The sequence below is a fragment of the Petaurus breviceps genome, unplaced genomic scaffold (genome assembly GCF_028583685.1).
Source record: "Petaurus breviceps papuanus isolate PSGF00001 unplaced genomic scaffold, PetGlider_PUasm1.0 91133, whole genome shotgun sequence".
Classification (NCBI taxonomy): Eukaryota; Metazoa; Chordata; class Mammalia; order Diprotodontia; family Petauridae; genus Petaurus; species Petaurus breviceps.
This window is the reverse complement of record NW_027187419.1, coordinates 35,988,405-36,014,032: the sequence shown is the minus strand read 5'-3', so window position 1 is coordinate 36,014,032 and position 25,628 is coordinate 35,988,405. Positions and strand designations below refer to the sequence as shown.

Below are 25,628 nucleotides of genomic sequence, written 5' to 3'. Positions count from 1 at the left end.
TCATTTAAGTGATCAAAAACACATCAGTAAGACAGTGGTTACCAAATTTCATCTTAAAAAACTTGAAATATAAAAAAAAAGCACTGAAAAGAAATTGCAGTAAGTTTAGGGGACACTTGCCTCTCCCAAGAAGGGAGAGAGAGAGAAAGGAAGAAAGGGGGGAGGGGCTGATGTATCAGCAGCCTTGGATCTGCTTCTCTTGGTGATGTCAATAAAAAAAGGTCCTCTTAGTTATACTTTTGTGGCCCCATGGACAGGTCTAGAAAAACTACTCAGAGTACACTTTCTGCTAATGCCACCAGGTGGTGCTCAAAGCTTGTTTTACCAGCCCAGGTTTCCAAACCATCTTTGTGCGTGCCTTTTTTGACTCTCAGTTTGTGAGTTCTTAGTTAGAACAAGGGTTCTTAACCAGGGGTCTGTGGATAGATGTCAGGGGATCCATCAACTAGGATGGGAAAAAATTATATAAAATATTAGGCATTCAATTTTCTACTTGTGATCCTAAAACTATTAGTTATAAAACCTTAAAAAAAATTTTCTCTTCATTCTTGTTTGATTGACAGGAAAGTCAGAATGCACGTTCACAATACCAATGAAATAACAAGGATTTACAATGTAATTGGAACTATCAGAGGATCCATGGAGCCAGGTGTGTTATTAACTTTTTCTTCAGATTCAAATTTTTCAGAGGTTTAAAGAACCAGGCAGAGTACATTGTGATATATTATTAGTAGAATGAAAAATTATTGAACAGTAAAATGTGCCCAACTAAGATAATGCTTCCTTTCTGTGTTTTATTTTTCTAATGTGGAAGAAAGATGATTAGTAACTTAAATAATTAGATGACTTAGCATATGCTTTTGTATTCAGAATTATTGTTCATTTAAATATATGTTTTCAGACAGGTATGTTATTCTTGGAGGTCATCGGGACTCTTGGGTATTTGGAGGTATTGACCCAACCACTGGGGCAGCTGTTCTGCAAGAGGTTGTCCGGAGTTTTGGAAAAATGATGAGTGGAGGTAAACAAATAAATTTGAAAGAGAGTATTAGTAAAGTGACATATTTCATTTTCTTTTATTTTTAGGCACTGGAAAAAAGTGCTGAATTTGTAGTCAGAGGACTTGGGTTCAAATCCCTGTTCTGCCACTCACTGCCTGTGGGATGTTGGGCAAGTCATTTAATTTCTCTGGGTCTCAGTTTCCTCAACAGTAAAATGAGGAGGTTGGACTCAGTGATCTCTAAGGGCCTTTACAGCTCAAAGTCTTTGATCCTATGTTTAATTGTAAATTAACTGTGTAATTTCAGGCTGGAGACCAAAAAGAACGATTATTTTTGCTAGCTGGGATGCAGAAGAATTTGGACTCTTGGGTTCCACGGAATGGGCTGAGGTAAATAAAGAAGAGACCATTCTTGTCATTTCCTTTGGCAGCAATGAACAAATGTATGTATACCTAAAGAAACTTAAAAATAGGAACTATTGCCTAATAAGATTTTTAATTTCTAGAGTTGCTGAAGAAATAGTTTTCTGTACTCATATCTGTTTATCTGATAAACTAAGCCTCTAACGTATTATGTAAAAAAGGAATTTTTTTATTGTTCTAATAATTTAGATTCTATCTGAATGGATGAAAAATGAGAAAAAATATTAACTTCAAAAATAACAAAAAGCTATCAAGGCCAACAGCTACTTTGAACAAGTTAGTTTTTGGTATTCATTCTATATCTTGAGTTACAATTGGAGTTCTAAGAAAAAAATGTCATCGTTTCTTAGATTGATCATTTTTTGCCTGTAATATTAGACTAAAGGTTCATGGTAGCATTCCAACTGTAGCTGCTTCCTACTTTTAAAAATATTTACATATATGTTTAAACTCTTTAAAACTGAATCACATTTCCCCATTGACTTATGCTATAATATGAACAGAAATTTTTTGTTCTCACTTGCCATTGTTCTTTTGTTGGTGGTGTCAGCTAATGCTTTAGCTGTAGATACCTTTGTCCTTAGATGCTATTACAGTTAGTGATTTGTGTGAATACTGAAAGTAGCTAGATGATCTTGATTCTTAAAGGAATCCTTTTATATAAAGTGAAGGAAACTTTTATAATACTATTGATATATGTATTCTAGATATCCATATGTTGAGTTTTCTTAAATCAGGACAATATCTGTATTACCACAAAGCTTTTTTTCTTTCTTTTTTTTAAACCAAAACTTCAATTTACACCATTATATCCCCATTTACAGTTATAATAACAATAATACCAGAAACAAATTTTAATCAGGCTCTGCTAATAAATTTAGAAACATATCTGTATCTAGACTATGCCGCTTAATTCCTCCATTACACCGAGTAAGTCAAAACCCTTCTGAGTCCCATTTTCCTCTTCAATAAAATGAGAAAGATGGATTAAAGATCTGTTTCAGCTCTAAATCTCACTTCTACTTAAAGGAATGTTAACCATAATTGCTAATGGAGGTCTTGGCTTCTTCTTGACCTTTGGAGTACTGAACTTGAAAAACAAATATGCAAATAAGAAAGAGCATAAACAAAAACACCTCCCAAATAATTATCAGCTTTACTGAGTTGAATTCAGTCCTTTAGGGGAAATTTTTTTTCTTTTATGGCATAATTCATACCCATTGCTTGATTTCAAAAACAGAGTAGTTATTCTTTGAATAGTTATGACAAATCATTTTTATGTCTACTTTTATTATTGGGAGTTGAGAAAAATCAGATGAGATAGTCATTAGCTGAAGAGTAGATTTCATTTGAATTTGGCAGAAAATACTAAATGGTGCTGTCAAATAAGTTGCCAAATTTTACATCTCCTTAAAAGGTTTTAGAAACAATTCTTTAAGAGACCATGAGGTGGAGATACTATTCTATGTATCCCTCCATCTTCGTCTCCTTTTTCCACCTCTGAGCAAGGATTTCTTTATTATTTCTTCCATGTGTGTTGATCTTTGTCTTTCCCTGTCTCTTTTCGAATTAAATTTTCTTTAACTCTATCATTTTTTTTTCAATTTTAATTTCTCCTATCTTTCTTGCTCTTTCTTTCTCAACTTTACTGTACTATAATCTTGAATTTAAGTTTAGTATTAGTTGTAGCCATTGTAGTCAGTGCCAGAAGACACAGTAGATAGAAAACTGGCCTTAAAGCTAGAAAGGCCTGGATTCAAGTTCTTCTTCTGCTCCATACTGACTGTATGCCACTGGACACCATGCTTAACCTTTTAGTACTCTAATTAACTCTCTAGGATTATAAGTTACAGATATATAGTCAACTTGGACTGGTAGAGGGAGATTAATCTCCTTGAAAATTCCCTATTCCTACCATATTCCTTTAATGCAGTTAAGCCTAGGGGAGGCCAGGTAGCACAGCGAGTAGGAGCACCAGCTCCAGTGTCGGGATGACCTGGAGATCGAATCTGGGCTCAGATTTGATCAAAACATTTGATCAAATTTGATCAAAATCAGATCAAAATAGTACCACACCCAAAAATAACTGGTCGTGTAACCTTGAGCAAGTTACTTAACCCCGATTGCTTTAAAAAAAAATTAAAATAGTTGAAGGGAATAGAAATATATATTTGTATATAGTGGAGGGTATATGGGCATATGAATACATGTGTGAATGGGTGTATATATACTTACAGGTATACACAGATGACACAGGACCAATTTAATAGGAAGGGATGATACTTAAAAGGGGAATATAAAGAGGTGATAGAGTAATATAATGAGAAGAGATGGAGGGAGACAGAATGGGGTAAACTATTTCCATAAAGAAGAGTCAAGGGAAAACGGTTGCAACAGAGGGGAAGAATAGGAAGGCAAAAGGGAATGGGCCAACCTTATTCTCATTAAATTTGGTTTGGGTAGGGAATGAAATATACACTAAATAGGGTATTTCACCCACAGGAGAGTAGGGGGGAAGGTGAGAGGAGGGATGATGGAAGGGAGGGCAGGCTGTGGGGGGAGGGAAGTTGGAAGCACCCACTTTTGAAAAGGGACAGGATCAAAGTAGAGAATAGAACAAGTGGGTGATGGAATAGGAGGGAAGGAAATATAGTCAGTCTTTTATAATATATCTACTATGTTAAAGTTTTGCATTAGCTACCCATGTACAATCTATACTGAACTGTTATCTTCCCAGTAAGGGTAGGTGATAAGGGAGGAAGGGAATGAATCTGCAATTCAAAGTTTTAAATTCAAATGTTTAAAATTATATATACATATATACTATTATTAATACTATCTTACATGTATTTGGGAAATAAGATACACAGGCACTGGGGCATAGAGATCCACCATGCCCTAATGGAAAAGTCTAAAGGGGTATGGTAGAAGATATGGGAGAGAGCAGATTGGAGGAGGGGATATCCTGTGGGGCTGCTATTCTGGGGCGGTGGGTAGGGGAAAAATGGGAAGAAAATTTGTAACTCAAAATCTGGAGGAAATGAACGTTGTAAATCAGAAGTTAATAAAGCATTTGAAAAATGAAAAAAAAAAAAGAAATAAGAGAATTTTGCCAAGCCTTTTTTATTTTTCTCTTTTTTAGAAATGAGATTACTTTTCAGACTGAAAAGCATGCAGCAAAATAGAATGGGGATTGGAACCTAGGGTAGGGAAGAATAAAGAAAAGGAGCACTTAGTAGCTGTAATTGAAACCATTTTTTGTGGGTGGAACACATTAACTTTAGCTAGATCCTGAAAATAAAAATGTCAATGTGATTGCTAACATTTTGTTGATCTAGTTAAAAAAAATAATTTTCTGTGGAAAAAATTCCAGACGAACAGGAATGGACAAGTGTTGTTTAGAATTACAACATGCTAAAAATTCAAACCAGGAATTTTAGCATAAATTCTTGGGAAGGGGAAGGAGATTATTGAAGGGATTATTATATGAATGCTTTATGAGCACTTAGGAAAATAATAATCCTTGGGACCCATTGTGAATTCACTACGAATAGGTTATACTTGATTAACTTATTTTTCCTGATAGTAGAAATGCTAGATAGAGATCATGAAAGTAATGCTTATAGCATGTCCTGGATTTTAATAAGGGAACTAACAAGATCTTTCATATTTTTCTGGACAAAATGAAATATTATGGGCTGCATGATATTACAGTCATATCAACAATGGGCTAATAATTTAGCTTAGAAGATCATTGGTTCCAAGCTTCAGAGTTCTGTTCTTGGTCCTGTTTTAAGTTTTTTTTTTGCCATTTTTTTATTATTTTAAAAATTATTTAGATGAAGATATAAAAGTTGCTATGCTTGTCAAGTTTGTTGATGGCACAAAGTCAGTAAAAATAGCTGTTGTTTAGTTTTTCAATTGTATCTGACTCTTTATGATCCTATGTACCGTAGTCCATTGGGTTTTCTTGGCAAGGATACTGGAATGATTTGCCATTTCCTTCTCTGGTAGATTAAGGCAAACAAACTTAAGTGACTTGCTTGCCCAGAGCCACACAACTAATAAGTGTCCAAGACTAGATTTGAACTCAGATCTTCCTGACTCCAGACCCAGTGCTCTCTCCATTGAGTCATTTAGTTGCTATTACTGAAATTATAGAGTCAAGATTCATGACTATTTTAATAGACTGAATGACATGCTAAAAGTAACAAAATGAAGTTTAAAAGTGATGAATATATTTATTGAATAAGAAAGACCTACACTGAGATTTTTAAAAATCAATGACATAAGTATAGGATGGTAAATAAGTAAGTGGCAAGGCCACAGTTCTCATGAGAACAACTTAGACCTAAGAGTTCTTCTAGTTGACTTAGAACCCAAAATGGCTTAAAGAAAACCCTAGCCAAATCTTAGGAGACAATAATAATAAAAGTTTTGAGTGTAAGGGAAGGTAATTGTCTTATTGTTCAGTTCTGGAATCAGAACATATGTGGTATCTTGTGTTCACTTCTGAACATCACATTTAAGAAAGTCATTGATGAACATATCCAAAAGAAGACTACCAGGATATCAAAGCAATGTTAAATAAGCCACACTTGAAGGGGTTGAGAAATCACCAATGATTAGTCTGGAGAAGAGACATAGGATAATATCATAGCTGTTCTCGAATGCAGACCATCGTGTGGAAGAGTGATTCTAGTTCATTTGTATAGTTTCAATGGTCAAATAAAGGAACAGAAGATAGTGGGAGGCAGATTTTATTTAGCTCAATATAAGAAACAAAGTTTAGCAGTGCTTTCTGAAAATAGAGTGGACTACCTCATAAGAATTACAGTCACTAAAGGTGGCCCTCAGTTGATCTTTTTTTTCTGGATGTCAATGGCCCTTAATAATTCAGTTCACTTGAATTCAATCCAAGAAACAGAAAGCACCTTCAGTGCACTATACTGGGCAATATGAATAAGAAGATGAAAAACAAAATATTCCCTGCCTTTAAAGAGCTGACAGTGTAGTCAGAAGATATAGCATGTATATATTTAATAATTTTATAATTAATAATGGGCCTGATACACATGGGAGGAATCAGAGAGAACATAAAAACTAAAAATATTCATATATGAATCATTATACAGTTTTAATAGGGCGAGTGTTCATAGGAGAGATGAGAAAGAACGAAATACAGAATAATTAAAATATTTCTTCTTAGAGTCTTTTTTTACTTTCTACATACAAACATGATGCAGTATTTTCCTTCTCAATTAACATTATGGGTATTACATTGATAACTCTCACTTTGGCATTGTGAGAAACACCTTTTTTTCCCCTGTATTTAACCATGTTTTCCCTTTACTATCTCCACCTTCCCAATTTTGAGAAATAATAAATATTTTTTTCCCTCCAGTACAGATGGGCTTGTGTGGTTGTCTGTATCAGGAACTGTTCTGGACAATTAGTAAGAAAAATTAATAAGACTATTTGCTAAAAGACAGGAATAGAGATTGGTCCTGTGACCTACAGTTATGTAGGCAACTAGCAAGTTGAGGAAATTTCCTCCCAATGCAGATTGCAGAAACTTTTCTCCACCTTGGAGTCTTAAAGAGTTACCTAGAACATGTAGAAGTTATGATTTGCCTAGGACATACAGCCAGCATGTGGTGTACCGAGGTAGGGCTTCCTAACTTGAGGTCAGCTCCCTGTCCGTTACATTAAGCCTGACTTTCTTTGTTAAAAGGGTGCCTAAATACATCTGTTTACTAAAAATTTTTGAAATGCTTTTTCAGGTAGAAAATGAAAGTTCTAAACCATAACTACAACTGTACTAGGTAGATTTTATTCTCTCAGAATCTTTGGGGGAATGGGGAACTTTGGAAATTGTTATTTAATTTATAAGGGTATTGACTGACTATTCTGAAGTAACTCAATTATTTTGTTTACATTTTCTTATATGGTAATGACTAAGAATAAATTAACAACTTTACCTCAACTATAGGAGAATGCAAAAATACTTCAAGAGAGAAGCATTGCTTATATAAATTCTGACTCATCCATAGAAGGTAAAATTTATCTTAAGTAAGTAATTCCTTCTTTTAGGTTCTGAAGTATTTACTAGTGCACCATCTAAGCTATCCTCTTCTGTTTACTTTTGCTATCTTTGTTTCCAATTTTATTAAATGACATACATAAGCAATCCTTTCTACCAGTACCTTTGGTAGACTTAATATTCACTGGTCTTGCCTGGTTTACTAAAGTAAATTGTCCAACTGTATTTCTCTCAGTGCAGATACTATAACAGTTTGTTTCCATTTTTTTAGTCTTTTTGGGAAACATTGCATGTGTTGATACTAAAGCACAAGTAAATACCTCACAAAGATCCTCTTAAATTCGACATAGGTCATTTTAAACAACTTTGTGGTGGTTGTTTTGATCCTCCCAAATAAGGGTCCTAGATGAGGTTATTTTTCACATACCCTGAAGCTCTAAAATGATGAGTCTGGATACAAGTCAGACAAACTTTGGTCTTCAAGTCATGGTGATTGTCAAAATATATAGAATGTCCCAAAAGTTTTAGTGCAGATTGCAATGTCAAAAGATTAGCATTGCACTAAGACTTGGAACACCCAGTATAATTATCCCCTTTACTCTGAATATTTAAAGATGTATCTAGGCTTCTTTGGGACCCTTTTTTGTTTCAATCCTTGGCCTCTGTCTCGTACTTATGAACAATCCATTTATAGGAAAACTGCCTTCCACCCTCCTCCAGTCTTTCAGACATTGCTGCCCAAGTGCTGCCCAAGCCCCTGCAGTATTCCTTCTTTCTACTATATCCCTCACAGGAACTTCCAGTGCTGAAAGCTTTATAATCTCATATTTTTCATGGGAAGTTTTAGAATAAGAATGTTTTCTCCTTGTTCCTGGTCCCAACTTGTATCACTAGAGCTTTCTCTCTGGCTATACAGCTGTGTTCTCATTTCTCTTTCCTGAAGAAAGAAGATTTAATTTCCAAAAATATTAAAATATGCTTACAATTAAACTATTGAGAAATAAAGTTAAAATTGTAAATAATTGAAATTTAATTTGCGCATATTTTTGTTTCTCAGGCAATTATACCCTTAGAGTGGACTGCACACCCCTTCTCTACAAATTGGTCTATAATCTGACAAAAGAGGTACATAAATGAATCTGTCACACAATATCAGATAAATTAAATTCATCAAACATCTATTAAGCACCTAGTATCTTCAAGGCTTTTTGCTAGGAATTGGGGATTTAAAAAGTCTCTTCCCTCAAAGAACTTATTATTAAGTCACTTTATGATAGAGAATACACATGTTTTATTTAGGATTCTTATATTTGAGTGAGTTATTAAAATTAGGAGAGTTTGAAATACAGAAACTATACCAAGAGGTATTTGATGTATCTAGCTGCAGCTTGAATGAATCAGCTTGAACTAAGGTATGTATTTCTATGCTTTCACACTTCAACTTTGGTACCTTTCCTCTAGTCAACAAAATACTAAGAAATCGTGTTTTATGTGTCCATGTCACAAATTATCTGTGATATCCCTAGTCTTTCTCTAGGCAATGGTTATATATATAATCATATTGTGTATTTAGCCTTACAGTTGTCATGTAGAGAAAAAGCAAAGTGGTACATTAGACACTAAATTAATGTCAGGATATCTGGGTTTGAGTCTTGACTCTGATCCTTATCATCTCTATAAGCTTGAGGGAAACTCACTGAACTTGATCTCACTGAACTTGTTTCATCATCTATAAAACAGGCAGGATAATACTTGCTTTACCTCCCTCACTGGTAGGAAATTGCCTTATAAACCTTAAAGACGTATATAAATGAGAATTGTTGTTATAACAGAGAGAGAATAGTGAGCAGGAGACTTGAATTCCATTCCTGGCTCTAAGCTAAGTTGCTTTGGACAAGATAACTTGACCTCTTTGAGTCTCAGTTTCTCAGTCTTTAAAATGGCCAGAATTGCTTGCCCTGACTAAGATCTTTTGATATAATGGAGATGAAAGTATTTCAAAAACAGCATAAGACTTTCAGGTAATCTACATCATTTAATGTCTCCATGCATCATTTATTAGTCATCAGGTATATGAAGACCTGGGTAGCTAGGGGGTACAGTATCCAAGGAGGAGAGGACCTGGAGTCAAGAGGACCTAAGTTCAAAATCTGGCCTCAGATACTTACTGTCTGTGTAACCCTGGGCAAGTCGCTTAACCTTGTTTACTCAAGTTTCCTCATCTATAAAATGTGCTTGGAGAAGGAGATGGCCAAAAAACACTTCAGTTTTCTCTGCCAGGAACATCCCAAATGAGGTCATGAAGAGTCAGATATGACTAAAATGACTGAAAAGCAACAACAAAATATGAAGACTTGCTGTAGTGCTTTAAGAATGTGTGATTTTGTCAGTGTATAGGTACTCCCTCAATATATTGTAGCCCTTCTAAGACTAAAGAGAGAGTTTTTGTCAAAAAAAATTTTTTTAATCACATTCATTACTTGATATATCCTTCACTTCTTCCCTACACAGAGAACCATCACTTAAGACAAAGATAAAAGAGAAGAAAAAAATTTCAACAAAAGTAACCAACACATCATTCCAGTATGCTAATATATGTAGTATTCCAAACTCATATTTCTTCAGGTCCAAACTTGGTCATTATAAATGCATAGTATTCACTTGTTATTTTTAAAATTTTTTCCATTTATATTGTTATAGTCATCTCATACATATACATATATAAATATATATAAATTTGTGTGTTTTATGTACACACATATGTGTGTATATATACATACATGTATGTGTTTATGTGTCAACAATATCACAGATTGAAAGAGATATCAATGAATAAAGAATGAGAAAAGCTCCTCTGATTTTGCATTTGAGAAATCATTAGTGAGAAGTCAATTCTCAGGGCCCTGGGAAATTCTTAAGACTCTGTGATGTAGAATAATTCCTAACTTCACAATCTGGCATTTAAAGACATCAACATATGGCTTTGAGTGTAACTTTTCAGATGTTTCACAGTACCCACTCCTTTGTACTCCTCCCATCTTCTAGCCAAACCAAGCTAGCAGCATCCCTGAACTTCACATGCCATCTTCTCTCTCTAGTACCTTTACAAAAATTGCCCATCATACTTGGAATATGCTTCCTCTTTACAATTGCCTTTCAGAATGCTTATCCTTCTTCAACAATCAGTTTGATTACCATGAGGCATAGGTTAGTTTTGCCGAGCTGCTTTTTTTCCCTCTTTTTTATTTTTTATTACAAGGAATGGCTCACTAGGTAGTAGAGGGTTAAGTTATTTTCAAAATGAATGTGATGTTAAAACAAAAGATTTCAATAAAATTCAGTAAAACATTTTAAAAGAATTCAGGAAAGACTCTAAAGTCAAAGGCTTAAAAGGAAACCAATAAGGTTATGAGTGATTCACAGTCACAGAATAAATACACAGTGTAGATAGGACCGTATCTATTTATTATGGCAGCTTTGAAAGCTGAAAGGAAAAACAAATTCCAATTATGAGCTTGAAATGAATTGAACTCCCTTCCTGTTTGTTGTTTTTTTTTCATTTTTCAAATGCTTTATTAACTTCTGATTTACATCATTCATTTCCACTAGATTTTGAGTTACGAATTTTCTCCCCTTTTTTCCCCTACCCACCGCCCCAAAATAGCAGTCCCACAGGATATCCACTGTTCCAATCTGCTCTCTTCCATATTTACTCCCATACCCCTTTCGACTTTTCCAGTAGGGCATGGTGGATCTCTATGCCCCAGTTCTTGTATATCTTATTTCCCAATTACATGTAAAATAGTATTAATAATAGTATATATATATATATATATATATATACACACACACATACATATATATACACATATACATATATATATATTTAAACATTTTATTTTAAAACTTTGAATTCCAGATTCATTTCCTTCCTCCCTTGTCACCCACCCTTACTGGGAAGATAAGCAGTTCAGTATAGGTTGTACATGTGTAGCTAATGCAAAACAATAACATAGTAGATATATTGTAAAAGACTGACTATATTTCCCTCCCTCCTATCCCACCTCCCACTTGTTCTATTCTCTGCTTTGATCCTGTCCCTTTTCAAAAGTGGGTGCTTCCAACTTCCCTCCCCCCAGCCTGCCCTCCCTTCCATCATCCCTCCTCTCACCTCCTTCCACCCTACTCTCCTGTGGGTGAGATACCCTATTTAGTGTGTATTTCATTCCCTTCCCAAGCCAAATTCAATGAGAATAAGGTTGACCCATTCCCTTTTGCCTTCCTATTCTTCCTCTCCATTGTAACCATTTTCCCTTGCCTCCTCTATATGAGATAGTTTACCCCATTCTGTCTCTGCCCATCTCCTCTCATTATATTCCTCTCTCACCTTTTAATTTCACCTTTTAAGTATCATCCCTTCCTATTAAATTGGTCCTGTGCCCTCTATGTATGTATACCTGTAAACGTATATACACATTTCCCATATACCCTCATATATAGACATATATATGTTTCTATTCCCTTCAACTATTTTCATACTGAGAAAAGTTTCATCAGTTACAATTATTGTTTTTCCACGTAGGAATGTTAATAGTTCAACTTTGATCAGTGGCTTATATTTCTTTTCCTGTTTACCTTCTCAAGCTTCTCTTACTTCTTGTATCTGGATGTCAAATTTTCTTTTCAACTCTAGTTTTTTCATCAAGAATGCTTGAAAGTCCTCTATTCCTCTGAATGACCATATTTTCCCATAAAAGATGATACTCAGTTTTTCTGGGTAGGTGATTCTTGGTTTTAATCCCAGCTACATTGAACTCAGGAATATAATATTCCAAGCCCTTCGATACCTCAATATAGAAGCTGCCAGATCCTGGGTTATCCTGATTGTGTTTCCACAATATTCAAATTGTTTCTTCCTGGCTGCTTGTAATATTCTCTCCTTAATCTGGGAATTCCAGACCCTGACTATAATATTCCTAGGAGTTTTCTTTTGGGGATCTTTTCAGGAGGTGATCGGTGGATTTTTTCAACCTCTATTTTGACCTCTGGTACTAAAACGTCAGGGCAGTTTTCTTTGAGAACTTCCTGGAGGATGATTTCTAGGTTCTTACTTTGATCATGGCTTTCAGGTAGTCCAGTAATTTTTGAATTATCTCTCTTGGATCTCTTTTCCAGGTCAGTGGTTTTTTCCCATGAAATATTTCACATTGCCTTCTATTCTTTCATTTGTTGGATCTGTTTAACAGCATCTTGATTTCTCATAAAGTCATTAGCTTCCATTTGCTCCAATCTAATTCTGAAGCAATGATTCTCCTCATTGAATTTTTGAGATCCTTTTTCCATATGGCAAATTTGTCTTTTTAAGGCATTCTTCTCCTCATTGCCTTTTTGAGCCTCTTTTGCCGATTGAGTCAGTCTGTTTTTTAAGGTGTGATTTTCCTCAGTCAGGCTGTTGACTCTCATTTTGTAATTTTCTTGCATCATTCTCATTTCTCTTTCCAATTTTTCCTCCACTTCTCTTATCTGCTTCTTAAGGTCCTCTATGGCCTGTAACCAGTTAGTATTTTCCTTTGAAGCTTTTGGTGCAGGATTTCTGACTTCACTGTCTTCCTTCTGTTCCATGCTTTGCTCCTTTTTGTCCCCAAAATGGGAGTCTAATGTTGGAATCTTCTGTCGGCTTTGTTTTTTTTGCCTGGTCATTTTGCCCCTCGGTCACTTGACCCCGGGGCTTTTTGCCACAGTAGGACTCTGCCACCAGACAGGGGAGCTTTTGTCCCAAACACAGGGGTTTTCTCAGCTGCTGGAGGTATTAGATGGGTGCCCTCTCTGAGGCCTCCACACACTTGGGCAAGCTGGACACACACCCCAGGATCTCCACCCTAGACTGCAATCCAGATCCAAGAAGGTTAAAGCAAAAGCGATTACCCCTCAGTCTGGTTGTTTGGTCCCCCTACACTTTGCAGGCCAGGATCTGAAGCTGTCACATGGCGCTGGCTGGCTGTGCTGGGCATCTCAGCGCCTTCTCGCCCTGGGGGCAAAAGCTGATGCACTCCCACTTACTGGGTCCTAAAGTCCAGAATGCACTGACCTCTCACTTTTTACTTGGCATCTTTGTGTTGATAATTCTGGAACCCGCCACAGCTTCTGCTGATGTGGAGTCCCTCCGGCTGGAGGCTGGTCAGACCTGTCCTGGGGCTCAAACCTCGGCTCACTCAGGCCTGGGCTTGGCTCCCAGAGCGCCGTGCTGGCTGATTCCTGCTGGCCTGCCACGCTGTCCTCAGTGGGAGGTTAGTTTCTCTGTGTCATTTTGTGGGTTCTGCAGCTCCAAAATTTGTTCCGAGTCCCCTTTTTACATGGATTGGAAAAGGTGGAAACGGGAGCCGTTAAGAGGTCCTGCTTCTACTCCACCATCTTGACTCTGTGCCCCCCCCTTTTTTTTAACAGGAGAATGATGTAGTTGCTCAATCCTGAATTTTTGTGATGTAAAGACTATGAGGTGGGGATGGCTAGGTGGCACAGTGAATAGAGCACCAGCCCTGGACTCAGGAGGACCTGAGCTCAAATCCAGCCTCAAACACTTAATACAAAAACTAACCACGTGGCCTTGGGCAAGTCAATTAACAATTGCCCTCCAAAAGCAAAAATAAATAAATAAATGAACAAACAAATAAATATAAAGGTTAGAAACTCCATAGAGTTAACAATTCAAAATGTAGCAGTGAAGAAAAATGAGAGGGTACATTTACTGGTAGCACATTTGTTGAAATAAGATGGTGTAGTTGGTTAGTCATGCTTAATTCTTTGTGAACCCATTTGGGGTTGTCTTAGCATGGATACTGGAATAATTTGCCATTTCCTTCTCTAGTTCATTTTATGGATAAGAAAACTGAAGCAAACAGTGGTTGAATGACTTGCTTAGAATCACACAGCTAGTAAGAGTTTGAAGTCGAATTTGAACTCACATCCTCCTGGACCAGTACTTTAAACACTGCATCACCTCATTGCCCTAGAGAGAAAATTTGAAAACAGATGCCTGATTTTGGATTTTTAATGTGTTAATAGGTACTATCTAAATATTGTTTGTTTGTGAAATTTTTAATTAATGAAAAATATATATATTTTATTTTTTCCAATTGCATGTAAAGACAAACTTTAACATTCATTCAAAAAAATTTTTGACTTCCAAATTTTCTCCCTCCTTCACCTGCCCCATAAGATAGTAAACAATTTTATATAGGTTATATATGAGCAATTATATGAAATATATTTCCATATTATTGACTTTATGAAAGAAGAAATAGACCAAAAGAAAAAAAGCACACAAAAAATAAAATGAAAACAGCATGCTTCAATCTGAATTCAGACTCCATCAATTCTCTGAATGTGAACAGCATTTTTCATCATGAGTCCTTTGGAATTGCCTTGGATCATCATATGACTTACAATGCCCAAGTCATTCATTGTTGATCATTGTACAATGTTTCTGTTACTGTGTGCCAAGTAGTCCTGGTTCCACTCACTTCACTTTGCATCAGTTCATTATAAGTCTAGGTTTTTCTGAAATCCACCTGTTCATCATTTCTTATAGCACAATAATATACCATTACATTCATATACCACATCTTGTTCAACCATTCCCAAACTGATAGGCATCCTCTCAATTAATTTTTTTCCACCATTAAAAAAAGAGCAGCTATATGGGGCGGCTAGGTGGCACAGTGAATAAAGCACCAGCCCCAAATCAGGAGGACCAGAGTTTGGTTCTGGCCTCAGACACAACACCCACACACACACACACACACAAAAACTATCTGTGTAACCTTGGGCAAGTTACTTAACTCCAATTGCCCCTCAAAAAGCAAAAAAAAATAAAAATAAAAGCGGCTATAAATATTTTTGGACAAGTAGGGTACCTCCCCCCCCCTTTTATTGGATCTCTTTGGAATAAAAACCTATTAGTATTGCTGGATCAAAGGGTATGCAGTCTGATTGCCCTTTGGGCATGGTTCCAAATTGTTCTCTAGAATGGTTGGATCAGTTGACAACTCCACCTGTTGGTGCATTACTGTTGTGCATTAATGTCCCAATTTTCCCCACACCCCCTCCAAAATCTGTCTTTTTCCATTTCTGTCATATTAGCCAATCTGATAGGAATGAGATGCAACCTCAGAGTTGTTTTAATTTTCATTTCTCTAATCATTAGTGATTTAAGAGCATTTCTATGTGACTATAGAGACTGCAGAGAACTTTGATTTCTTTGTCTGAAAACTGCCTGCTCATATCCTTTGACCATTTATCAACTGGGAAATGACTTATATTCTTATAAATTTGACTCAGTTCTCTATGTATTTGAGAAATGAATCCTTTATCAGAAACACTTCCTATAAAAACAGTTTTCCCCAGCTTTCTGGTTTCCTTCTAATCTTGGCTACATTGGTAACCTTTCTAATCTAATATAATCAAAAATCATTCATTTTACATCTTATAATGCCATTTCTCATTTAGTGATAAATTCTTCTCTTCTCCATAGATCTGACAGATACAGTGATCCTTATTCTCCTAATTTGCTTATGGAATCACCCTTTATTTCTAAATCATATACCCATTTTAGCCTTATCTTGGTATATGGTTTAAACTGTTGGTCTATATTTGGTTTCTGCCATACTGCTTTCCAATTTTCCCAGCTGTTTTTGTCAAATAGTGAGTTCTTGTCCTAAAAGCTTGGATCTTTGGTTTTATCAAAGTCGAGATTACTATGGTCATTTACGATTGTGTCTGGTATACCCAATCTCTTCCATTGATCCACCACTGTGTTTCTTAGCCAGCTGGTTTAAATGATTACCACTTGATAATATAGAAGCCACTTCCTTCACATTTTTTTTCATTAATTCTTTTGATATTCTTGACCTTTTGTTCTTCCAGATGAATTGTTATTTTTTCTATCTCTATAAAATAATTTTTTGTTAACTTAATTGATATAGCATTGAATTAGTAAATTTAAGTAGGATTTACATTTTTATTGTATTGGCTTACTGCAACCATGAACAACTGATATTTTTCCAGTTGTTTAGATCTAACTTTTCTTTGTGTGAAAAAGTGTTTTTGGTAATTGTGTTCATATAGTTCCTGGGTTTGTTTTAGCAGGTAGATTCCCAAGTATTTTATATTGTCAATAGTTATTTTAACTGGCTTCTGTGCTTTGTTGAAAAATATATTTTTAAAGAAGTAGTCATTAGAACTGCTTTGATATTTGAGCATATTATATTGCTTTATAAAATTATCATGTCATTTCTGTATTCTTCCTTTTAAATTTCTTTTAAAGAGGTAAACTTTATTCTACCTCTACTTGAGATTCCTTATTGCAAGAGAGTCTAAATAGAATGGCATTCTTTTATCCTCCTTGTTTATTTTGTTTTGGAGTTTTGGTTTGTAGCACCTATGTTGTGTGAGATTTGCCTTTGGGATGCTAGATTCCAAAAATAAGTACAGCAAGACTTTTAAAATTTTTTATTAAATTTTATTTAAATTTATTATTATTTAAATGTATTATTAAATTTATTTTTTTTAATTTTATTCTGGGAAAAGGGAATCAGATCAGCAATCTTGTTCACATTTCATAAGAAGAATTAGATAATATTTCTACCCCTTCTATTCCTTTTCTCCAAGACCTTGTGAGTTTCTATTGTAGATGATGAGAGTGAAAAGTTGAGGAGCAGTCCTTCCCCTTGAATAAGGACCAGTGGGCATGCTGGAGAGACTTTTTGGTGGTTGTCCTTTGTTCTTGAAGAGAATGACATCACTATGCTAGAGTCAAGTTACAGTGTGCCTGACTGACTGATCAGACCAATATAAGCTCTGAATTTTCTACCACAGATCAGACACAAATAGTCCATGTGAACATTTGAGGTGGTTCCTCTAAATTTGCACCTCTAGTGTTTCTTTTGATCTACTTCAATTCTGCTTTGCTCATAGAGCACAGCACCTCTCTGATGAGGGCATGCTATGTTTAGCAGTACTGTGCCACCATCTCCCATGTCACACAGTTGATTCTAAAGTTCTTAAGAAAAACCTTGAGTGTCTTTGTATCACCTCTAATGACCATCATGTGAATGCCTACCACATTTGAGTTCTCCATAATACTTTTGGCAAGTATTCATTTTGCATTCAAATAGCATGGCAAGTCCATCAGAGTTGTGCTTTTTGCATTAGAATTTGAAATCTTGGCAGTTTAGTTGAAGAAAGGACCTCCTCAGTGTCTGGTATTTTATCCTGCCACGTCATCTTCAGGATCTTTCTGAGACAATTCAGTTTCCTGATTGAAGAGCAGCCAAAGGAAACTTTAGTTTTCTTCCACCCCTTGTCTTTTAAAGGGGCTTCACTCAAAGCTTATGTCTCTATTAAACTGGCAGACAACTTCTTCCTAGTCCCTTCTCCTTCTAGGAGAGGGAAAAAAGCACTAATATGGTTGCCCATATTAGGCAGCTCTTTACAAACGATTCATTATACTATGCATACTTCTATTAGTTCTTTCTCTAGAGGTTAGTAACATCTTTCTTTATAGGTCCTTTGCAGTTGATTTGAATATGTATAATACTCAGAATGGCTTAGTCGTTCAGTTATTCTTCAAACAATATTGCTGTTACTGTATACAATGTTCTCTTGGTGATCTGCTCATTTCAGTCTTCATCAATTCATGCAAGTCTTTCCTTGTTTTTCTAAAATGAACCTGTTCATCATTCCTTACAGCACGGTAGTATTCCCTCACAATCAAATGCCATAATTTGTTTATCCATTCCCCAGTTGATGGGCATCCCCTCACTGTCCAGTTTTTTGCTCCCACAAGGAGAGTTGCTACAAATATTTTAGAACATAGAGATGCTTTTCCTTTTGCCCTGATCACCTTGGGAAACACACCTAATAGTGAAACATCAGCTGGGCCAGAGGGTGTGTACAGTTTTATAACTGAGCATAATTCCAGATTGCTCTGACAACACGTTTAAAACATTATGGGGAGATAGACACTTAAAACGTTGAAACATAATATTTTATGGAAACTGCTAAGCAGTCATTACATCTGCACCAAAGCTCTCTTCTGTCATATCAGGCCTTATCCTCCTGGCATTGGTCATCTTCTCTAAGATGTATTGTGGTAGCTACAGGGAGCACCTTCTGATGCCAATGGCCTGGATTTCTTAGTGACTGTAGATACACATCTCAAGGCCATAAAGTAAATGGCAAGACTGGAAAAGTCTGTTTTGGGATTTAAGTTCAGCCACTTGTGTTAAAGAAAAGAAACACAGAGTAGAAGAGATAGTCAGGGCTTTTAAATCCAGTATCATCTTCATCTAGATGAACTCATGCTCTTGCTACCAGTTGTAAACATTTGCCATAGCAGGATGGAGGAAGGGGGTAGGGATATAGGGTTTTTCCCTTCGGAAATCTAAAAGATTTCTGTCCAAGTTCCAAGCCACTTAGAATAGAAGAAAAGTGGAAGTGCAAGTCATTTCTCTCTCTTTTTTTTTTTTGGAGGGGGGAAGGAAGGGTAATTGGGGTTAATTGACTTGCCCAAGGTCACATAGCTAGTAAGTGTTATGTCTGAGGCTAGATTTGAACTCAGGTCCTCCTAACTCCAAGACAGGTGCTCTATTCACTCTGCCATGTAGCTGCTCCTGTCATTTCTTCATTTAAGTCTATTGAGGGGGCAGCCCTTACTAAGCTTCCTTGTCCAATTCCCTTTGATACAAACCCCGCCCTCCACCTCCCCTCCCTGGAGTATGTTGGAGTGGAGAGGGAAGGCTTCTTAGGAGGACTGATTAAGTTGTGTTTTTTTCTGTTGTTTGTTTTGTTTTTATTTTAAATTAAGAGACCTACTGGAAAGTGCCAGGGTAAATGTATCAACAGAAGGGGTCCAGGGTAGGTGTAGCCCCGGAAGGGGGATATGCCCTAGCAAGAACACATGGCAGAGAGGCCTCCCCTGGTTATGGGTGCAAATTTTCAGAGGGAGAACGGATAACAAGCTCTCTCCATTTGTGATCCATTTGAGCATTCCTAGTTGGGTCAGATGTCCACCTAATGACCAAATATTTAAGAACCCTAAATATCATAAAAATGTTTAGGAATCTTAATCATGCTATGAACTCTCGATATGTTTCTTTTAACTAAAGTTAAGTACGTTATTATTTTCATTTGGCTATTTTGTTCTTCATTCTCCCTTCTGTTCTTTTACCACAAAAAAGTTTTATTATAAGGAATATTTTTAGTTATTTTATTACATTATATTATATTTATTATATTAGATATAAGTGAATATTGTTGTTTGGGAAACTGCAACCAGTCTCTCTCTCTCTCATCATTTTGTACACTGTTGCTTCATCTCTGCTTCTACTATGTATTTTTCTTGATAAGGACAATAAAAAATATTAGTGCAGTTCTCTGAAATTATTTTCTCTCATCATTTTTACCTAAGAAGTAATTTTCCATAGTTTTGATGTCAAGTTTGAAAAGTATCTGCATATCTGTGAGATTTCCCTCTGAAAAGATTTTTACCTTTTCATTTTTCGATTGGCACTTATCTCAAAAGGGAACCAGAACACCAAGACTGCCACTGAAACCTCATAATAATTGTAATGGTTAATAGAAATGTATTCCTTAGTAGATGAGAAAATTTCCTTTCACATATCATTTCCAAATATGTGATGAACTTTACTTACTTTTTTACCCTTTACTCTACCTGTTCAGGTGGCAGAGCTTGTTGTCAATGTGGGAGAAAAAAAGTGAAGGAAGAACAGATTGTGATGTAACTTAAGGTTATAAGATATAAACTTAAATGCCAACCGTGTCTCAAATACTTATGTGACTTTGGGCAAGTCATTTTACTTCTTAGATTATCAGTTCCTTAATCTATAAATGAGTTTGGACTAGTTGGCCTAAAATGCCTTCCAACTCATGATGAAATTTCATGATCTTAGGGCCACTGGTCAGCTTCTTGAATCAGGAAGCTATTCATAATCATCCAGATTACTTCTTCTTTATTCTTAGTTTCTGTTCTCTGTTTTTTTCTTGACCTTTTTTGATTTTATTTATTTTTTCTTGGGCAGAGCAGGGTAGAGTGGGGGATATAGCATTTCACCTTTCTTTTATTTCTTTGTTCATGAAATCATTGTGTTTTATAATGTAACTTTAAGAACTGAATTGCTGAAACAATTTTGATTTTTTTTTGTGAAATTTTGCTGTCAGATACTTTGCACTTGTTGGAGATTTAATTATTTTGAAAGCCACACTGTGGATGCAGTGCACAGGCTTTTGGGAGGAATACTCCAAAGAGAATCCTTTGGGCAAGATTCTGTAGGTTCTGAACATTTTGAGAGCCTGAGGTGATTCCAATACATTTACAACATGCCTATTTGGAATTTACAACAGGCTTTTGAAGTAGGTAAGGGAGCTTTTTTTATAACCATTTTGCATATAAGGAAACAGTCCCAGGGAGATTATGGGATTTGCCAAAGATAGTTTAGAATCTGCTAAGTCTACTTTATCAGGCAATCTTTGCCACCCCTTCATCTTATAGAATGTGTTTATTCTCTCAGTTCTTTGCCTTCAAAGACTTTGCTGTGGAGGAAATTTTCTCTCTGACATTCTGAGCACATACTTAAAGATTTAAAAAAAATGTAGATATTTACATGTAATTAAGAAACAAAATAGGTTACACTTATGTGGTCCTAGCAGAAAGAACTTTGGATTTGAAGTAAGAGTCTCTAGGTTTGAATCCTGTTCTCTGGTACTTATTATCTGCTATCTTGGGCATTCATTTCCCCTCTCAAGATGATTCTTCATCTGAAGATGACGGTATTGGATTAGATGACCTCTAAGGTCCCTTTCCCTCTAAGTTTATGTAATTTAATGATTTCTAATTGGTAAATTTAAAAACTAAAGACTGATAACTATATTCTTAAAGTATTTAAATTGAACATAACAGTTTCTGTAAAGAGTAGGTATAAGTAGCAGTGAAAGAGTAAGAAAGGCAGGAAAAAATAATGTAATTCAGGTATCTCTAGTGCACCTCATTAACCTAAGTTATAGAAATGTTGATTCACTGAAAATAAAAGTCAGAAGAGATCTTATAGATTAATATAACTTCTTGATTTATAACCAGTAAAACTGAGGCCTAAGAAGGAAAGTTATCTGCCTGAGGGTGAACAGATAGTCAAAACTTGAACCCAGGGTGCCAGACTTTTGACTCTTAGTATTACATTGCATTGTTTCACTTAGTTTAGGCACCATTTTTTTCTGTCATTAATTTTGTTTGTTCCTGGACCCTTACATCTAGCCCAGTATGTGAAAACGTTGTGACAGTGTGCTCAGAGTATGATGTCATAGAAGGGGCAGACCTAGGAGTTAGTTGACTTGCTTCTAGTTCTACTTTTCGCAAAATAATTAAGCAAGTAATTTAATTTCTTTGGGTCTTAGAATCTTCCCTGCAAATTCAGAGGATTTTGTGAAGTGATCTCTAAGGCCCCTTTCCCACTCTAAATTTCTGTGTTTGAAACTGAAATTTGGCTAGTTTCAAAGAGATATTTAGATTTATATGAATTAAGTTGGGAAAGTCCCAACAGAATTAGGTTTGTCAGTCTGATCCAGAGTTAAAGGCTTTTGATAAAAACAAAAAAATTAGGTGAGCTGCCATTTTTGTAAACATTTCCTATAGCCACAGGTCCAGACAATTTTGCTTTCTCCCTCCAGAAAAAGAGTAAATGTGTAGGTTTGTTTTATTCCAGAATATGTCTCTGAGAAAATTGGATTGTAGGTTTTGTCCAGTACTGTGATTTCATCAGTTAAAGAAATTCGTAGCATGGCAACTGTGATCATTGATATAGATTAGCAACTTCTCTGCAACTTACAGACTGAGAGGGTTCCTCAGATACTGAGAGGTTAAACCTCTTGTGATTATATTAAACTCCAATAGTTCTAGTTCTGTTTTCATCTAAAAATTAATTATATTCTCTCAGAAAATGAATTTCATCTATAGTCAGAAATGGTGTTTTGGTGGACTTAGACTATGAGTTTAGTGTTGTAATTTGCTAAATAACTTCCCCTAACATGGATCATAACTAGCCTTCTTAGAATTTCCCCATTATCATTTTAAGCAAAAGTTACCAAAGTACAAATTCTGCCCAAAAGTTTTAGTTAAAGAAAAGATAAAATGCCATTTAAAAAAATTTTTTGCAAGTCTCTTAAAAAATGCTTTAAAAAAAGCCTTCCCATCTTTAACAATAATATGATAAAAAGCACCACCTGGGAGATAACTTTTTGCCTACTTGCAAACAGGCACTTATCTGCAAATAAGCCATAGCTTATAATATTAGGTTGAAATTCATACAAACATAGACACATGTTTAAATAAAGGTTTATGGAATCCAATCAATAAAATGCTATTTCTTACTAAATTTCTTAAAAAATTATTTATTTGTTTTCAACATTCATTTCCACAAGATTTTGAATTACAAATTTTCTCCCCATCCTTCCCCTAACCTCCAACCCTTCTGAATACTGAATACCCCTTCCCCCAGTCTGCTCTCTCTTATGTCCCCCCTACCTGTGTCTTTCCCCCTTACTTTTTTTATAGGGCAAGATGGATCTCTCTATGTCATTTCCTATATTTCTTATTTCCCAGTCACATGTAAAAAACAATTTAAAAAAAAAGTAAATTTTATGTTTATTTTTAGTTTACATCATTCATTTTCACAAGATTTTGAGTTACAAATTTTCTCCCCATCTTTCTCCTATACACCACCCCAAAACAACAATCTCATTGTATACCCTCTCTCCCAATCTGCTCTCTCCTATATCCTTCCCCATGCCTCCCAACTTTCTGGCAGGGCAAGATGGAGCTCCATATCTCAGTGCCTGTATATCTTATTTCCCAGTTGCATGTAAATAATACATACATATATATATATATATATATATATATTAAACATTTGATTTTAAAACTTTGAATTCCAGATTCTTTCCCTTTCTCTCTTGTCACCCACCCTTACTGGGAAGATAGGCAATTCAATATAGGTTGTACATGTGTAGCTATGCAAAACATTTCCATAGTGGATATATTGTGAAAGACTGACTATATTTCCCTCCATCCTGTCCTGCCCCCCACTTGTTCTATTCTCCACTTTGACCCTGTCCCTTTTCAAAAGTGTGTGCTTCTCACTACCCTCTGCCCCCAACCTGCCATCCCCTCCATCATCCCCCCTTTCATCCCCTTCTCCCCTATTCTCCTGTAGGGCAGAAATACACCCTATTTAGTGTGTATGTCATTACCTCCCTAAGCCAAATTCAATGAGAGTAAGGTTGAACCATTCCCTTTTGCCTTCCTGTTCTTCCCCTCCATTGTAACAGTTTTCCCTTGCCTTTTCTATATGAAATAATTTACCCCATTCTATCTCTCCCCATCTCCTCTCATTATATTCTTCTCTCACCTCTCAATTCCACCTTTAAATTATCATCCCTTCCTATTCAATTGATCCTGTGCCCTCTATCTATGTATACCTGTACACATATATACCCACTCACATATATATTGATATACCCATATACCCTCCTATATAGACATATATGTATTTATACATATATCTAGATCTATCTATCTATATATATATATATATACTTATATTCCCTTCAAGTATCATACTGAGAAAAATTTCATAAGTTACAATTAGCATTTTTCCATGTGGGAATGTAAATAGTTCAGCTTTGATAAGTTCCTTATGATTTCTTTTCCCTGTTTACCTTCTCATGCTTCTCTTGCTTCTTGTATCTGAATGTCAGATTTTCTATTCAGCTCTTGTTTTTTCATCAAGAATTCTTGAAAATCCTCTATTTCATTGAATTACCAAATTTTCCCCTGAAACATTATACTCAGTTTTGCTTGGTAGGTGATTCTTGGTTTTAATCCCATCTCCTTTGATCTCTGGAATATCACATTCCAAGCCCTTCGATCCCTCAATGTAGAAGCTGCCAGATCCTGTGTTACCCTGATTGTGTTTCCACAATATTCAAATTGTTTCTTCTTGGCTCCTTGTAATATTTTCTCCCTGATCTGGGAACTCCAGAACCTGTCTATAATATTCCTAGGGGTTTTCTTTTTGGGATCTTTTTCAAGAGGTGATCTGTGAATTCTTTCAATTTCCATTTTGTCCTCTGGTTCTAAAATATCAGGACAATTTTTCTTGAGAATTTATTGGAGGATTATTTCTAGGTTCTTTTTTTGTTCATGGCTTTCAGGTAGTCCAATAATTTTTAAATTATCTCTCCTGGATCTGTTCTCCAAGTCAGTTGTCTTTCCAGTAAGATATATCACATTGCCTTCTATTTTTTTCATTTGTTTGAATCTGTTTAATAGTATCTTGATTTCTGATAAAGTCATTAGCTTCCATTTGATTCAGTCCAATTTTGAAGGAATGATTTTCTTCAGTGAGTTTTTGAAATTCATTTTTCATCTGGCCAATTTTGCTTTTTAAGGCATTCTTCTACTCATTGGCTTTTTGGGCCTCTTTGTCATTTGAGTCAATCTATTTTTAAGGTGTTATTTTCTTCAGTATTTTGGGGGTTTCCTTTAGTAGGCTATTGACTTGCTTTTTCATGATTTTCTTGCATCATTCTCACTTCTCTTCCCAATTTTTCCTCTAATTCTCTTACTTGATTTTCAAAATCCTTCTTGAGATCCTCCACGGCCTACAACCAGTTCTTATTTTTCTTGGAAGCTTTTGATGCAGGAATTTCAAGTTTGCTGTCTTCTTCTGGTTCTATGTTTTGATCATCTTTTATAGTTTCATTTTGCTTCCTCTGTTTGCTCATCTTGCCAGCCAATTACTTGACTTTTGAGTTCTTTGCCATGGTATAACTCTTCTTACAGAGTGGAAAGTACTATGACCCAAATTTCTGGGGTTTTGCACAGCTGTTGTGAGAGCTTCTTCCAGGCACCTGCCTCAGAACTGTGAGTTCAACAGCTCACACTGAAGCTCTATAGCTCAACTTAGAACTCTACAACTACCAGAAGCTCTGCCATGTTAGTGCTCCTCACCCCAGGTCCACCACCCAAGACTGAGACCCAGATCCAAGCAGGTCAAAGAGCAATTACCCTCTGAATGGTTGCTTGATCACCTT

General features: G+C 35.8%; 1 protein-coding gene across 3 annotated transcripts in view; it reads left to right on the top strand.

Moving 5' to 3' along the window:
- Nucleotides 1-25,628, top strand: part of LOC138155557 (N-acetylated-alpha-linked acidic dipeptidase 2-like) — a 111,219-nt gene that overhangs the window by 39,042 nt on the left and 46,549 nt on the right. For all 3 annotated transcript variants that reach the window (XM_069080847.1, XM_069080846.1, XM_069080848.1), the window contains 5 exons: nucleotides 564-649; nucleotides 902-1,021; nucleotides 1,308-1,390; nucleotides 7,416-7,479; nucleotides 8,524-8,591. In XM_069080847.1, the coding sequence (XP_068936948.1) occupies nucleotides 564-649; nucleotides 902-1,021; nucleotides 1,308-1,390; nucleotides 7,416-7,479; nucleotides 8,524-8,591 (421 nt within the window). The remainder of the gene's footprint in view (nucleotides 1-563; nucleotides 650-901; nucleotides 1,022-1,307; nucleotides 1,391-7,415; nucleotides 7,480-8,523; nucleotides 8,592-25,628) is intronic.